Source organism: Juglans regia, chromosome 11, assembly GCF_001411555.2.
Source record: "Juglans regia cultivar Chandler chromosome 11, Walnut 2.0, whole genome shotgun sequence".
Taxonomy (NCBI): Eukaryota; Viridiplantae; Streptophyta; class Magnoliopsida; order Fagales; family Juglandaceae; genus Juglans; species Juglans regia.
In genome coordinates this window covers 31539926-31555230 of record NC_049911.1, presented here as the reverse complement: position 1 = coordinate 31555230, position 15305 = coordinate 31539926, and the positions used below count along the sequence as shown (strand labels likewise).

General features: G+C 33.6%; 3 protein-coding genes across 4 annotated transcripts; all 3 read right to left on the bottom strand.

Moving 5' to 3' along the window:
* Nucleotides 1–18: 18 nt before the first annotated feature.
* Nucleotides 19–3084, bottom strand: LOC108988998 (40S ribosomal protein S6-like). The gene is made up of 6 exons (XM_018962438.2): nt 2945–3084; nt 2784–2848; nt 1362–1419; nt 1182–1290; nt 682–954; nt 19–493 (listed from the first exon to the last, which is right to left on the bottom strand). Exons 1-6 carry the CDS (start codon nt 2948–2950, stop codon nt 255–257), a joined length of 750 nt encoding a protein of 249 aa, XP_018817983.1. The 5' UTR covers nt 2951–3084; the 3' UTR covers nt 19–254.
* Nucleotides 3085–4116: 1032 nt separating this feature from the next.
* LOC108989000 (serine/threonine-protein kinase SAPK2-like) lies at nt 4117–7745 on the bottom strand. 2 transcript variants are annotated; one of them, XM_018962441.2, is made up of 9 exons: nt 7279–7745; nt 7098–7172; nt 6335–6436; nt 6173–6226; nt 5958–6050; nt 5792–5884; nt 5603–5707; nt 5361–5459; nt 4117–4740 (listed from the first exon to the last, which is right to left on the bottom strand). In XM_018962441.2, exons 1-9 carry the CDS (start codon nt 7396–7398, stop codon nt 4465–4467), a joined length of 1017 nt encoding a protein of 338 aa, XP_018817986.1. In that variant the 5' UTR covers nt 7399–7745; the 3' UTR covers nt 4117–4464. The 2 variants fall into 2 exon arrangements, with proteins under 2 accessions (XP_018817986.1, XP_035538943.1); XM_035683050.1 differs by lacking the exon at nt 5603–5707 and having other exon boundaries at nt 7279–7663.
* Nucleotides 7746–12273: 4528 nt separating this feature from the next.
* LOC109020078 (plant cysteine oxidase 1-like) lies at nt 12274–14234 on the bottom strand. The gene is made up of 5 exons (XM_019002482.2): nt 14028–14234; nt 13755–13903; nt 13401–13545; nt 13022–13225; nt 12274–12843 (listed from the first exon to the last, which is right to left on the bottom strand). The coding sequence occupies exons 1-5, from the start codon at nt 14149–14151 to the stop codon at nt 12755–12757; spliced, it is 711 nt and encodes a 236-aa protein (XP_018858027.1). The 5' UTR covers nt 14152–14234; the 3' UTR covers nt 12274–12754.
* Between the last annotated feature and the right edge of the window lie 1071 nt (nt 14235–15305).

Genomic DNA, 15305 nt, shown 5'->3' with positions numbered 1-15305 from the left:
GAGCATATAAAAAAATGATAAATTAAAGAAGAAAATTACGATGCAACAATCGAAAACCTCCATTCTGTCAAAATGATGAAAACATCCATCGAGCAAAGCAGAAACAAAGACGACTCAAACAAACACGGCAATCATAACAAAGTATTTCAGAAATGGAAAAAACAAATTAGAAATTTCATTTATATTCGACTTCTAACCAAAATTTAAAGACTTGAGGAAAGCATGGACCCGCGCTCAAAGAGATAAACGAGCCCCTATGCAGCAATAGATGGCTTAGATGCGGCAGAGAGCCTGGATCTTTTCTTGGCTAAGCTCTCACTACGACGATCTCTTTGCTCCTTCAATCTTGTGGCAAGAAGCTTCTGGTACTCGGCAGCCTCTGACTTGGCCTTGGCAATTCTCTTCTTCTTCTCTGCAATCCTTCCTCGCTTCCTCTGCAAAGTCAATGGGGTGACCAACCTCTGAATTTTGGGAGCTTTACTTACTTTCTTCCCTGCAAATCACACAAGCAGGCATTAAACTTAACAATTAAAGAAAACACGGAGCCAACTATTTTTCAGTAACCTCATTACAAATTGAACCTTCCTATTAGAAGTTTTTAAAGGCCTTAACAAGGAAACAAAAAATATTCACAGGCTCTTCTGTCCCCCACCAATTCAATAATAAACCTAGAAAACTTACCAGCTTTCGTAGTAAATGACCTGCGATAGGTGTTGACATACTTTCGAACATCATCCTCCTTCGAGAGATTGAAAAGTTTGCGGATCTTTGATGCCCTCTTTGGACCTCGCATTCTTGGTTTCTCAGTGTCAGTCAGACCAGGAAGATCATTCTCACCCTTCTTCACAATAACCAAGTTCAGAACAGAAAGGTCTTGGCTGACAATGCATCCACGCACAGACTTCCTCCTCCGCTCTCCATTGCGCCTACCATACCCACGGAAGCAAGGAGTGCCTGGCCAGTCAAATTCAATTATACCTTAAATTTTTTTTTTATATAGGAATTATACCTTAAAATTTCCCTCTAAGAAAACCTAAAAACAATTCTTACTTACTGATTGAAAAAAAGAAAAAGAAAAAAAAGATCTCCGAACAAAACATGTTAAAGACCATGATGAAACAAGATGCTTCAAGGTATTTGGTGAATCATAACATGGAGTCATAACAAAAAGTTTGGCCAACCTCTCCGAAGCAAGAGACGAACACGACCCGGAGTTAGCACTCCCTGCTTCATTGGGAACCCTTGCTTGTCACAGCCTCCCATGATTTTGAAAACATAGCCCTTAAATTCCTGTCAAACAAAAACTTTCAGAGATTTGGAATCAGTATCTAGTTTTGGGAAGTGACATGGAGGATGCATACCTCTCCGAGAGAATCTCCATTGACTTCCTGTGAAATCCTCTTGTCAAAAAATGCTCGGCTACAAGGTCAAGAAATATAATAGAACATAAGGATTTAGCACAAGGAAAAAATCTAATTAATCTTAAATCTTCTATTTTCGATTGACGAGTAAGCCAGCCAAATATATAATCGTGAATAAAAGTTGAGCTGATTGCAACAGAGACTTCCAACCAAAGCCTAGATATCTTTTCGTCTAATCGAAAAAATATACAAATTTTTTTCTTTTAAATAATTGGAAGCACACAAGCACACAGGAAGTGTAGAAAGACCAACCCTGAAAAGGCCAGTAAATAAGAAATGTCCATGATTATATGTTTTCAGCACCTTTTTTTTTCAGAGCAATATAATACATACTAATAATTACTTATAAAACAAAAAACATACTAATAGTTTAATTTTGTCTTCCTTGGGCTATGCCTATTACAATCTTCAATAAAATCTTGTTTACATATAAATAATAATAATTTTCATTTTTTTCCATAAGTAAGAAAGTTATTGATAGCAATCTAGGCAAAGCCCAAACATACAAGATGTATATAAGAGAAACACACCTAGTTAAGATGAAGAAGAAGAAGAAATAGAAACCAAGGAAATCATGCACATTGAGCCCACTGAAATATATAGCCATTGTCTAAAGAAATAACAAGCTGACAAGAAAAACCTTGAAAGCTCCTCTAAGGAACACTCCTTGTCTTCAATAATTTAAAATTTTCCTTTTTCAAATCTTTGTACAGATAAGGAGTTATTTTAAGATGTTGCCTCCTGACATCACCAAGCTCACATTCATATATCAATAAGTAACAGCGAAATGTAACTGTATACACCAGATACCAAATTATACTTTTTATTAAATGGGACGTGAGTGAAACGACGTGAAATTGTAACGTTAAGCAGATTTGCATATTCCTTTTGACTATACTGATGTAAGGATGTCTCATGGGGGTAATAGGGAGCGGTCTTGATTCCCAATGTTCAACACAACTTTGGTTTTGACTTTGGCTTTGGCTGTGCAACAACGCACACAGCATCAAGTTCATCTGGTAAATCCATTTTTCAATCCCAGTTAATTTATTTTCTAATTAAACAAGTAATTTCATCTATTTTCCCCCTCAAGAACAAAGCATATAAAAAAAAACAACTAATAGCTAGGTCAGCCATACTTATCCATCGGGCATATTGCCTTGGCTTATATTAAAAAAAATCCCCAAAGGAGAAACATGTTCGATTCAGCTCGACCAAAATCCATTGATGTTTAAGGTTCGAATAAAGGAAGAAAAACGAGTCCTGTTTGGCACGATAACTTTAAAGGAATAGTAACTGAGGCTACACAGAGAACAAAAATGGTAAATTTAGTCTATTAGATAGAGGGGAGAGGGAACTAACAGTTTCTGGTCATCGTCGATTTCAAGTTTCTTTTGGCACCCCGTAGTAGGGTTCGCAATGTTGAACTGAAAACATAAACGTCGCCACCGTTAGCAATGTCTCTGTGTGTGTGTGTGTGTGAGAGAGAGAGAGAGAGAGAGAGAGAGGTTAGGACAGGAAACCTTCATCTTCGAATAGAGAAACTCCGGAGTACGGGGCTAGGGACGAGTCGAGGCAGCAGAGGCGGCTGTAAACGAAGGCGAGAAAGAGCAACTGCCTTCTTGGAACTGATTTTAGGGTTTTGTACAATGCGCTCGGCCTCGGAGCCACTCTTTATTTATTTGTATTATTTTTAAGAATGATTTGAGTATTTGTTGGGCCAAAGGTACAACCCAATAATAACAAATGTAGTCCACAACTATAGAGGGCAGAGAACAATGGTGAGCTCGGTCCATATAACGAGTTCTCAGGCCCAGTGACACGATAATATAATAGTACTTTAGTTGCTAACATTTTTCTCCTTTGTACCCTACCCCGATGTATAATTTGAACGATACAACAAAAGTAATTAAAGGATAAAACGCAGTGCATCAACGCACCGAAGAATTAATACTCTTTTAAAAGAGAGAAATGATATTTGCAATCGTAAAGTCTATAAGTGCTGCAAAATCTTTTTAAAAAAAATAAGTAAATATAAAATATACATAAAAATAATAATTTTTTAATAATAGACTCCATTTTTTTTTTAAAAGATTGTAAGGCACTTGCACACTTCACAACTGTAAGGTTGCGTTTGGATGTTGAAGTGAGTTGAATTGAGTTGAGTTGAGATAAAAAAATATTGTTAGAATATTATTTATTATTATTATTATTATTTTGAGATTTGAAAAAGTTGAATTGTTTATTATATTTTATATTGAGATTTGAAAAAGTTGTAATGATGAGTTGAGAGGAATTGTGGTTCCAAACGAAGCCTAAGTAGCATTACTCTTTAAAAGAATAGTTATACAAGTTACACATGATTACTTTTTTCGTCGTTAATATAGGATTAAGTGATTGATAGATAAGTGAAAAATAATAAATAATTCCTAAATTATTTAACTTTTTATTAAGAAATGTTGAAAGAATAACGATTAAAAAACAATGAATAATATTTAAAAATAGTATATAAGCATAAGAATTTCAATGAATAAAGTTTTGATATTCGAAACCCATTGGGATGTAAAAAGGATCATCGTCCCACTAATGGAAGGGTCTCTCATGTCAAGTCCCAACCAGGTGCATCACGGCAAATGGCAAAACCAACATGAATTGTGTCTATATCTTAACAGCTTGTCTCAAAACAAAGAGGGAGAGTACAAAAAAAGTCCTGTCTCTTGCATTTGAAAGTCATTCTCAACATCTTGATAACAAAACTCTGAAAGCAGGTATGGAGTTGTCTGAATCATGCCCACAAGGTGGCACACACGTCAATGGACACGTCTGCTATTATATACAAGACTTTTCACAAAGAGTCTCATTCTTACTAGACTTCCTCCCCATAAAGGCTAAAGCAAGGAGGGAGGACCTTTCAAAGTCCAAGTAGCAAAACATATATAATAGATCTTTTATGAGAAAACTATGAAAAGTAAGTACTACAAGTGACACAAGCAGGGCCTTCTCTCTGTCCTGTCCAACTGCTGGAAAGATTATACACTTCCACTCATAGTGGGCACACGAAATCGCCACTTATTTCTATATCTTCAAGATCTGCATCATCATCCAAGTCATCGAGATCCATGCTGCCTCCAAGGATATGCGCACTAACCTTGGGGACCTCGACAGGTTTTTTTGCCTCTTGAATAATGGACGATACTTCCTCGATGCTCTGTGATGGGTTATTTACATCATTGCTCTGCCAGCTTCCACCTTCCATCAGTTCTATAGGCAAGTTCTTCAAGAACCACGGGTGGTTTGTAATTTCTGGGATTGTTATTCTCTGCAAAGGGGAAAAGTACAGGCTATGAATAGAAAACTAAACACATATAATGACACGAGATTTTGCCAGGCTTACCCGCATGTCAACAATAAAAACTAAGAGTAATGTTATGTATAATCGTGGAGTGCGCAAACGACGTGCAGTCGTTTTGAAAAAGAGTGACATTCACTATTAAAAAATTAATTTATTTTCATGTGGGTCCCGTATTTATTCACTTTTTTTCAAAGTGATTGCACGGCGTTTGTACACTCACGACTGCAACTATCATTTCTCAAAAAACTAATTTAGCTATGACCTGACAGTTCCACCATAAATTTATTGGAATGATAATATTCAAAACCTCAACATTCACTAAGGACCATAAGAGGTGTGTTAGCTATTGAAACATGAGCATGTTCACTGACCTAATAGAAGAAACTCCTGCACTTAAAAACACGTATTATAAATCCGCCTCTGATTTTCTACAATAATAGTTGGGTCTGAGGAATACTACGAGGCCCTTATAAAAATGTTCCAAGAGTTCAGATTTTATATCAAATTTGGCAGACAGGCTGTCTAAGCCAAACTGGTCAGTAGCATTCAAGAAACCAACATTCGACATGAATTTGAACCTCATTTACCTTTTCGGGGTTAGCTACAAATATCCTAGATAGAAGATGTCTACATTCCATTGAAACTCGAACATAATCGGGAATTGAGTAGTGGACGCTAAGTATCCGCTGCCATAAGCCATACATTCAAATTAGAACACCAAAATAGAAAAAAGCTAACCTGCTTAATGGTGCTACTTTTATCAGAGGAGGGGTAGAAAACAAGACAAGGACAGGGGGAAGGGTTGAAAAGTTTATGCCTCAATAATTACCACAATTGTTTTTCTGAAGTTTTTCGGGTCATCAGGATCTTCAAATGGATAAGCCCCAACTAGCATCACATATAAAGTGACACCACAGGACCAAACATCTGCAATCTATAGTTCATAAAGATAAGCAATAAATAATAATGCAGTGAATTGCCCGCCGCGGGGTGGGTGGAATAAAGAACTGAATATCACCTTTCCATCATATTCTTTCTTAGACAGGACCTCAGGTGCAATGTAAGCTGGCGTCCCTACGGTAGACTTTGGTTGTGAATGGAAGACAGATGACTACAACATGAAGTAACTGTAATCAAAGGCTAGTAAACACCAGCGTTTGATGGGGTTTGGTTGGACTGTTTACCTTTGAGTACCCAAAATCACATATTTTAACACGTGGTGCTGTGCTGCCATCCAAGAGTGTATTTTCAAGTTTAAGATCTCTATGACAGATTTGCTGCATTGCATGAATTTCTTTACATCAAACACTATCAAAGATCATAGATGCGTAAATAACCATTTGCATTATAAGTCACAATACACCTTTATACACTCACAAAGAAGAGTCACAGTTCTTACCATTGAATGACAGTAGCTGACCCCTGATATCAGTTGCTGAAAGAAAAACCTTGCCTGATACGAACGGACAAAAAGAAAATAAGACATATGGAATGAAATTCGAATATTCTATTAAGATTTATTATGGAATGATTAGACTCTCATGGGACATCCAAAAAATACCTCATCCTCGCTAAATCTACCAGCATTGCATATCCTCCCAAAGAGTTCACCTCCAGCAGCATACTCCATTACTATCGCTAAATGTGTTGGTGTTAGCACAATCTGCAACAATCATCCCTGTAAGGTCTTCAAATAAACCCCCCCATTCAGAAATGGCCATACTAAAGACAGTAACAACCCCCCCCCCAAAAAAAAAAAAAAAAAAATCTTCCCCGTAGCAAATTGGCAACAACCAAAAAAAGATCCTACTAAAACGGCATAAAATGCTTCAGACGGAATAATTTATCACCTTCCCATTAAACCCAAAAAACATTCTGAGGATGAAACTTTGTCTAAGTTCCAGGTGATCTATCATTCACACCTACACTATTCAAGAGTTCTACCACATCTCGGTCCGGGAAGAATGAGTTAGCGAGTGAGAAGGGAGACAAAAGCGGCTTCTATTATCGCTATTTATCATCCCATTTTATTTTATTTTATATTTCATCGTCAGCTGGATTACTAGCTTCATTGTTCTTACACATACAGCCCACGTTTCTAGCTAATTGCAATACGCTTTGGTATCGATTGAGGAGACCTGTCCAAGAGCAATTGGTATAGAATATCTATCCGCTAAATAACAAGTCTTGGGAGCAAGAAAGGGTATCATTTTTCAGATAGATACCAAGTTTTGTTCTTTTATTTGAAAAGAACGCCCAGAACTACAAAGAATATCCCCTATTACTATGTTGAAGGAATGGTATCGGCATAATAGATTGCATACCTCTTTGAATCTAACAATATTAGGATGCTTCAATGATCTGTGGTTCATGATTTCCCTTTGCACATGTTCATCAATCTGCAACATTTTCGAAAGCCCTCAATCAACCAGAAAGCAAAAACCCGTATTGAAAATTTAGGAATACACGAATAAAAACATGAAAAGTTCGAGAGAAGAAGCAGACCTTCTGGCCTCTCTCAATAAACTTAACAGCAAAGAGTTCCCCGGTCCACATATCTTTAACCAACTTGGCTACCCCAAAATTCCCAGACCCAATTTCTTTCAAAATCTCATACCGTTCCATAGTTTAAAAAATACCAAAAAAGAAGACTAGCCAAAGCAATCTCTATCTTTCCCCAGCCACCCCACTGTCTTCTTTCCCCACGCTTACCCGTTTACTGACGGCTAGGAAAACCAGAGGACAACAAAACAAAAGGAAAATCAATGTTTGTGTTGGAGAGGTTTAGGCCCAGTGTGGGTGTTGCTCAGCTCATTTGTTCTCATCCTTTGAGTCTTATACAAGGCAGAACTCTTGAAAAATGGAGAGGGAGAGAGAGATGTTAGACACGTTGAAGTATGGTAGAGGTAAGGGAAAAGTCGGGCGTTGTATAGGCTAAAGAAATTGGCCACGGGCCCACAGACAATGAAAATGACGACCGAACACGATTACTACAAGCCAAATTTGGATGGCATGGAATATTTTTTTCCCCTTTTAAGTTCTATGAATGGCATGAAATCCAGTAGCAGATTTTCTTTTCCAAAAACCTTTTTTAGAAGTTAAACGAACTAACACGCGTGGGAGACATGACTCTAATCGTTAATATTTTTTTTCTCGGCAGGAGACAAGATTTTCTAGCAGTAAACAGAAAAAGTTTGATGCATGTCGACTGTGGCTTCGCCCTAGGTAATTGATATATGCTAAATCACATAAGAGATTTTTTATATCTTATAAAAATATACTGAGTTAGGTTGATTATAAAATTATTTTTATTATAAAATAGATTTAATATATCATATTAATTTATAAATATATTTTTATTAAATATTTTTATAAATATAACACTTCTTTTAATATACTAACCAATACCATAAATTAATTAAGTTTATGATTACATTTGGATATTGAATTGAATTAAATTTTTTATAAATAGTAGTAAATTAAAATATTAGAATAAATTTTATAAAATTAATTTAATATGAATTTAAATGTATTTAAATATAATTATAAAAAATTATAAATTTATTGGTTCCATTATCGCTGTTGACCTGACATATTATATTACAATCGGCGCAGCCTGTAAACAAAACCTTGTAAAAAAATGAAAGTCTGCGTAGATATTTGCTGATCACTTATTTTATACCTATATCCTTTTTAATTATAATTTTTTTAATTTAAAAATAAGACAAAATGTATAATAAAAATAGTGAAATGTCTCTTTCAACTTTCAAATCCTTGAAACCAAGTCTAGTCTGTCAGTTGTGGGGGCGCTTATATGAGTTTAAAATTAGAGTAAATTTAGGCTTAGTTTGTTTTTAAAATTTTAAAAAAATTTTATCTTATTATTATAATTTTTTAAAATTTTTATATAAAATAAAATAAATAATTTAATTTTTTTAAAATTTCTAAATAAAAATAATATTAAAAAATATATTTTATTTAACAATTCATCAAACAAACGAACCTTTAATCTGCATAAAACGTTTGTTTAGAAGTTGAGGCCAGTTAAAAAATAAATTCAGCTCTAAACGAGCCCACGTCTAATAAAAAACTCAATGGAGATATCGTGTAGAAAGTAAATATATAACAATATATTATTCATGAGAATATCTTCAAAACGGATTTGTGTAAAACGCTATTTTACGCCTTCTGATCATAACATGTCACGTCCACGATTTAAGAGAGGAATTCATAGACATGGTCTAGTGAATCCCTTCTCTTCTATCCCCCTATCCCCTGACAGAATGCTTTACCTTCTCCCTTCCTCCCCTCTCCCTGTCTTCTTCTCCATTCTCCCTCTTTTCGGAACCCTAATAGGTTTGGATCAAACCCTTGGAAAAATACCAAGAGTGGCTGGGTATTAAGTTTTTGATGAGCTTAGTATGAGAGATTGGATCTTGCAGTAATTTCCATGGGAAAAAATTCAAATAAGATTTAGAACCCTGCACTAAATTCCTAAATGGAACCCAGAAGCAATGTTCATGTTAAGGGAGGAGAAATGTTCTGATTTAATGAGATTCTAAGTTAAGGAGAGAGCGAAAATGAGATTTAGAGAAATGGTTTGGTCTGGCTAGCAGAGAAGGAGAGAGGGGATAGAGATTTCGACAGGAGAAGGGGAAATGAGTCGCTTATTAGATTATTGAAATTAATGTATTGTAAACTTAGTGAGAAACACACGTGTTAAATTATTAGTGGATGATGTAAATATGACTTTCGCACCTTGTCTGATCTATAGCCTCTCTCATTATTTATTCATCCAGAAGGCAATCTTTAGAAAGGGTTTTCACGGATTAGGCCTTAAGATAGTTACGACCACAACCTATGAAGACAAACAAATGAGAGAGGCAAATAGAGTGGAAATTTGAGATTTTTGTGCCATAAAAATACAGTCTTAATTTATTTCATTTCATTTTATCTTATATAATAAACTCTTATATAAAATATAATATTTTCAATTCTCAAAATAAAATTAATATTAAAATTAATATTATAATAATATTTTATTCAACTTTCAACAAAATATCTCATCTAAACTATCTAACCAAACTAGATGTTACAATTTGGGTTAAAAAAACTCATATATTTTAAGATTTTTGGGGACTTGAGGTTTTTTAGATATTTGAAGTGAAATTTTAGATTTTGGAAAGGTTTGGGTATTATTTTATATTTTTGGAAAGCAAAGCTAGGAATAGTATTTTACGTTGTTTTAGAGACTACAAAGAGATTGTTTAGATTTGTTCTTAAAATAATCTTATACTTTCGTCCACTCCTAAATTTCTTTAGTTTTATTTTTTTTTTAAACTCATTTCACACCTTGCTATTTATTGTACGCAAAATTTTTACACGTAAAAAAGAAGAGACATTTGACCCATTCATGCAGTATTCAGCCGATCGAGTTATAAAACTTGTCGCGTGCAAAATCATGAGATAAATTTTTAATACGATTTAGCGTCTTATATATGCATTTGAAATATACAAGCAACTGTGACTTTTATTCTCAGTACATTAGTGCTACATCTCACATTAGGCGAGGCCTGGCCATCCTTGATCATATATATATATATATGGCCAATCCTTAAAAGCGCCTATAATTTACTGTTTATTACTGTTCATCGTGAACAGTAAATCTAAATCAGTGGTTTTTTTTTTGTCCGTGTAAATGCCAATGTGCGACGTAATATCGCAATTGTGCGTAGGGAATGAGAGAGAGAAAGAAAAAAAATTGGAAAAAATATTGATTTTTGAGTTATAAATGATCAGTAAAGAATTTTTTTTTTCGCATGTTTTTTTAGCATATCCTATTACTGTTTATTATATCATACACTAAAAATCAACTTTAATTTATAAAATACTAATTTTTTATCATTAAATAAATGATAAAATTTTACTGTACATTTTTAAAAGAAAAAAACTATCTAATTAATTTGAATTTTTAATATAATTTAAATTTCATAATAAATGATGAACATAAATAAATAATAATTTTATTCTTATACATTAGACTATTTTAATATTTGAAATTACACTTTATTTTTTTCTTCAATTTGACAGATATGGCAAACGTGCTTTTTTTATCAATTAGAAAATTTTACGTCATACAGGATTTTACACAAGTACCACTAATTTCAAAATAACCAAGCCATTTATAAAATACTAATATTTCATCATTAAATAAATAATAAATTTTTTTTAAATATTTTTAAAAAAGTATAATTATATAAATAATTCGAGTTTTAACATAATTTAAATATGATAATATTCTTAATTAACTAAAGAGAACTGCTACAACTAATAAAAAAGTAACCTGAAAATATGTCATGAATGTGTATTTCATTTTTTTTTTCTTTTCTTTTTTTCATGTATTTTTTTAATCATCATAAACATTTTTAAAAAAATAAAAAATTTACAACATCATTGGGTCAGGAGGGAATTGACAATCTATCTCTTCCCAAACAAAATTATTGAGTTCGAGGAAGAGATTAATAGATTCTTAGATTTTCAGAAACTTTTATATATTTTTTAAAATATTATTTAAATATAAAATATTTTTTAATTTGTTAATCTAATCATTACAATTTTCTTAAATATAAATTTTTTAAATTTTAAAACAAAAACTACATTAAAAAAATTATATTCCAATAATATTTTAACTTTTATAATATGTTTATTTTAACTTATTTTCTCTCATTTTCTAAAATCAAATAAAACATCTTAATCCAAATAATTTTATATATTACTATTCACAAACCATGTCACTACTATTAATACATCGATCCAAATCATATCTAAGGATATGATGTCTACGTGTGTTGTTTTTTGAAGGACGAGGCTGCTGCTGGTACATTAAAATTTTTAAGATTTAAATCAAATCCTTCATTTTACCACTTTTCATTTTTTTTTCTTCGGTTGGATTGCTTCGATCTATGCAGTGAAATACTATCACTATCACAAAAATTATCCACATCTCTTTTCACTTGTTAGGTGCAGAAATTGAGTTCATAAAAAATTCTCTATATACTACTTATTTTACTTATGATTACGTTTTTTTTTTTTTTTAACCCAAAACATATTTATATTTTACAAAATAAGTTATTTTTCAACCGGGCAAATGTACCTCGCACATTGCCTAACCGCTAGTATATATATATATATATATATATATATATATATATATATATATATATATATATAATAGGCTCAACATGATCTTCCTTTTCACGAGTTTTTAATGAGCTTCTCAAGAACTTTTAATCCAGAAAGTTGTTAGCTATAGCAATCCAAAACAGCAAATTAGATCTAATAAAAAAGATTTGGTTCAGATTATTTCCAGCCCATCGATCTAAGTTTTTATTTAGATTATGTAGGCCTTTCACTCCTCTGTAAAGACATTAGTGGCTCTTATTTTCCCTTGAAAAAAGGCGCGCACGAATTATGTACGTTAATGCATGACTGAACCACACGATCATAAAATATCTTTTTATCCATAAAATATCTCCTTAGAGCTTGAGATCATCCAATTGGAGAACATATGATCATGCACAGACAAAGCAGTAACTACTGGGCCTTTGAAAAATTTTGATAGGTTATTTTCAGGTTAAAGGGGTTAGCCCACATGACATCATTTGGGACCAAAATGCGTGGAATAATATATATTTTATTGATGTGTGATGTGCATGTTCCCCTAGAGTCCTTCCAAATCCTAGACGCAAGACAAGTTGTCATAAATTTATAATTCCCTTATGGCAACGGCAGTTCCAAGTCCTCGTCTCTATTCTGCGTTCGGTTAACAAACATCGATCCCATGCTCGTTGCCAAATCTTCGGCGCGATCTGCATACACACGCATGACGCATATTATCTAGCTAAGGCCAACATGTATTACATATACACACCACATATATTTTAGGCATTCTGCCTGGCAACAAACATATATAGGTCCTTTTTTAGGCGACATTAATTCGAGGGCCAACGTAAGGTGCTCCGGTAACGACTAGATCGTCTGGCAGGTCCTTTTCCTCGAGCATAGCATAGCCTGTACGTGCCACAACGTAAACAAACGAATTATAATTTAATATGCACGTACTGAAGAGTCTGCTCGATCTACTCAAATTTGGAGCTTCAAGTTGGAGAAAGTTAGGTACATGAAATAAGTACTTTGAAATTGGAAATTTTTTTCCTACTGATCGTGAATACGCTTATTATGTAATTACCAGGCAGTGATGGGATGTGGAAGTCTGAGAAATAAGTGGAAGGCCTTCCAAGCTCTTCAGAATATGGTGGAGATAACACATCCAAGATGGCACAAGGAGTCAGCGCAGTGAAAGAATGAATGTTACCACCGCTTCTTGGAAAGAGGACAGAAGCTTCACATGGCGCCTTGAAAATGCCATCTACCGCTCTGGATGCCAATCCAACTGCACCCACCATTTTAACATGATGTCAATGTTTCTCACCAGGCACCAGGTTAATTCACTCAAGTACTTAAACAGGAAACGCATGCATTTTGGCAGCAGGCAGATGTCGACAGAGCATAAAAAATGAAAATGGTAATGTTATTGCAGAACGTATGATTCTTAATTGGTTTCTTACACGTTTGGCAGCCAGAATTCATCACTTTCACCCAATCGTAAGCTTTGACATAAACAGATCCATAGAGGAGTTTGGTAAAGACAGTCATCCCAGGGTGATCATGAAGAGGAAGCACCCCGCCTGCTGGGAAGCAAAACACGCCCATCTGCTCAAAAATCCAGAAAACCTTAAAACCTCGTATTGGCTTTGGCCGCAAAACATATATAATTCTTTCATGATCTACCATGAAAGGAACATGTAGATCTGTCTAGTATTTACTGTATAGATTGGCTGCTCAGATCAGCACATGTAACGCGAAAGAAAAAAAATATATATCCCTAGCTAGGAATAAACATACATCATGTTTCTACTTACAGAGAAATTGTCACATTCATGAATATGAATGTAAGTAATGTTACGGACGCCTTGCCCACAAATCAATCCCTCGACACTTTTTGGGCTTGTTGGCGGAGATCCACAGAGGCCAAATTCGTCGATTCCAAGATCTATGGCTGTGGTTATGTCTACGTTCACGATTCAAAAAAAGAAAAAAAAATTAAGAAGATCTAGCTGATGGCTGGCCTGAAACCTAGCACAATCATGATCATGCAAACATATGACCGATAAATTAAGCGTAACATGCAATACCTAGGAGATTCCTCAGCCATTGAATTTGTTGGAAATTTGGAAGCTCCTTCTGAGAAAATACAGCATTACAGGCATCATATATCAGTTGTATTTTGCTGATCTGCTCGATTGTAGATGAGTCCATGATTTTTTCTTTCTTTTGAGCGTCGGAAAATTAAATGGTGTGATAAGATTTGCATCCCTTCCAAGTGATGATGACTGTATATAAATGGTAAAAGATGACCGAGAAACAGGAGTCACTAAATTCAAAGTGATGTAAAACTAAACCTGGGGCCTGTATTGACTTCCACCTTTCAGTGGGCTTTCTTTGGTCTGGTTTGGAATGATTATTTCTGTAGGCTATAAGTTACAGGGAGCCTTATTAAATCAATCAGTTTGTACACACAATATCTGCCCCATCTGCCCTTTGTTTCAAAGTAATTATAGCGGGCTGTGGAGCGTGGAAGTCGTGAGACGAGTGCCATTTTCCAACCGGAGCTTCGAACGCTAATTAACTGGATTACGGCTTGCTTTGTGGCGACGTAATATATATATTTATATATATATATATATATATATTTCTAGATTCTGACCACCAAACAGGTGGAACTAGTTTAATTTTTATTTTATTTTCTTATATTTTAATCACGGGTGGTTTTATTATAAAAAGTGAGATTCCTTATGGTTGTTCAAGTAAATTATCAACCCGAAGTATATAATAAGGAGTACTGTAAGAGAAATTACCGCTGAAGTATGGAATAGAATGTAAAGTCAGAATTTAAATTTAAGATATCTATTTTGATGGTATATGAAATTATCATTTGTTTTAAAATTTTAAATTAATAAAAATAGATTAATTTTATTATTTATTTTATATCTTAAATATTGTACGAGAAACGAATTTAAGTAATGCTATTAACAAAAAGTGCTATAAGAGCAACATTGAATGCACTTTATTAATACTTGGCAAAACTTTAAAAACGAACTACTTCAATCAGATACCGTACCTGTCCAGTGGAGAAAAACGAAAGATATATGAGAAATGCTAAATGTGTACATGAGTTGTGTAAATGTCTCTACTACTTTTAAAAAATAGTGATTTTTATTATTAAAAAATTATTATTTTTATATAGATTCTATATTTATTTATTTATTTCAAAATAAATAAGTAGTTATGTACTCTAGAACTGTAAATAGAATTTCTAATAATATTATAAGATACATTCATTTTATTTATTAATATCTATAACTGATGATCATAAATATATATATATATATATATATATAATTTTTTTAGAA

Excerpts from the sequence above, each read along its gene's own strand:
- LOC108988998 (XM_018962438.2), bottom strand. Across the intron at positions 1,420-2,783 it reads ATCGACGATGACCAGAAACT|CCGAGCATTTTTTGACAAGA; the intron begins GTTAGTTCCCTC and ends TTGACCTTGTAG. Across the intron at positions 1,291-1,361 it reads ATGGAGATTCTCTCGGAGAG|GAATTTAAGGGCTATGTTTT; the intron begins GTATGCATCCTC and ends TTTGTTTGACAG.
- LOC108989000 (XM_018962441.2), bottom strand. The coding sequence starts at position 7,398 with ATGGAACGGTATGAGATTTTGAAAGAAATTGGGTCTGGGAATTTTGGG. Across the intron at positions 6,437-7,097 it reads ATATTGTTAGATTCAAAGAG|ATTGTGCTAACACCAACACA; the intron begins GTATGCAATCTA and ends TGATTGTTGCAG. Across the intron at positions 6,227-6,334 it reads GTAGATTTAGCGAGGATGAG|GCAAGGTTTTTCTTTCAGCA; the intron begins GTATTTTTTGGA and ends CGTTCGTATCAG.
- LOC109020078 (XM_019002482.2), bottom strand. The coding sequence starts at position 14,151 with ATGGACTCATCTACAATCGAGCAGATCAGCAAAATACAACTGATATAT. Across the intron at positions 13,904-14,027 it reads ATGGCTGAGGAATCTCCTAG|ACATAACCACAGCCATAGAT; the intron begins GTATTGCATGTT and ends TCGTGAACGTAG. Across the intron at positions 13,226-13,400 it reads GAATTCTGGCTGCCAAACGT|TTGGATTGGCATCCAGAGCG; the intron begins GTAAGAAACCAA and ends TGGTGGGTGCAG.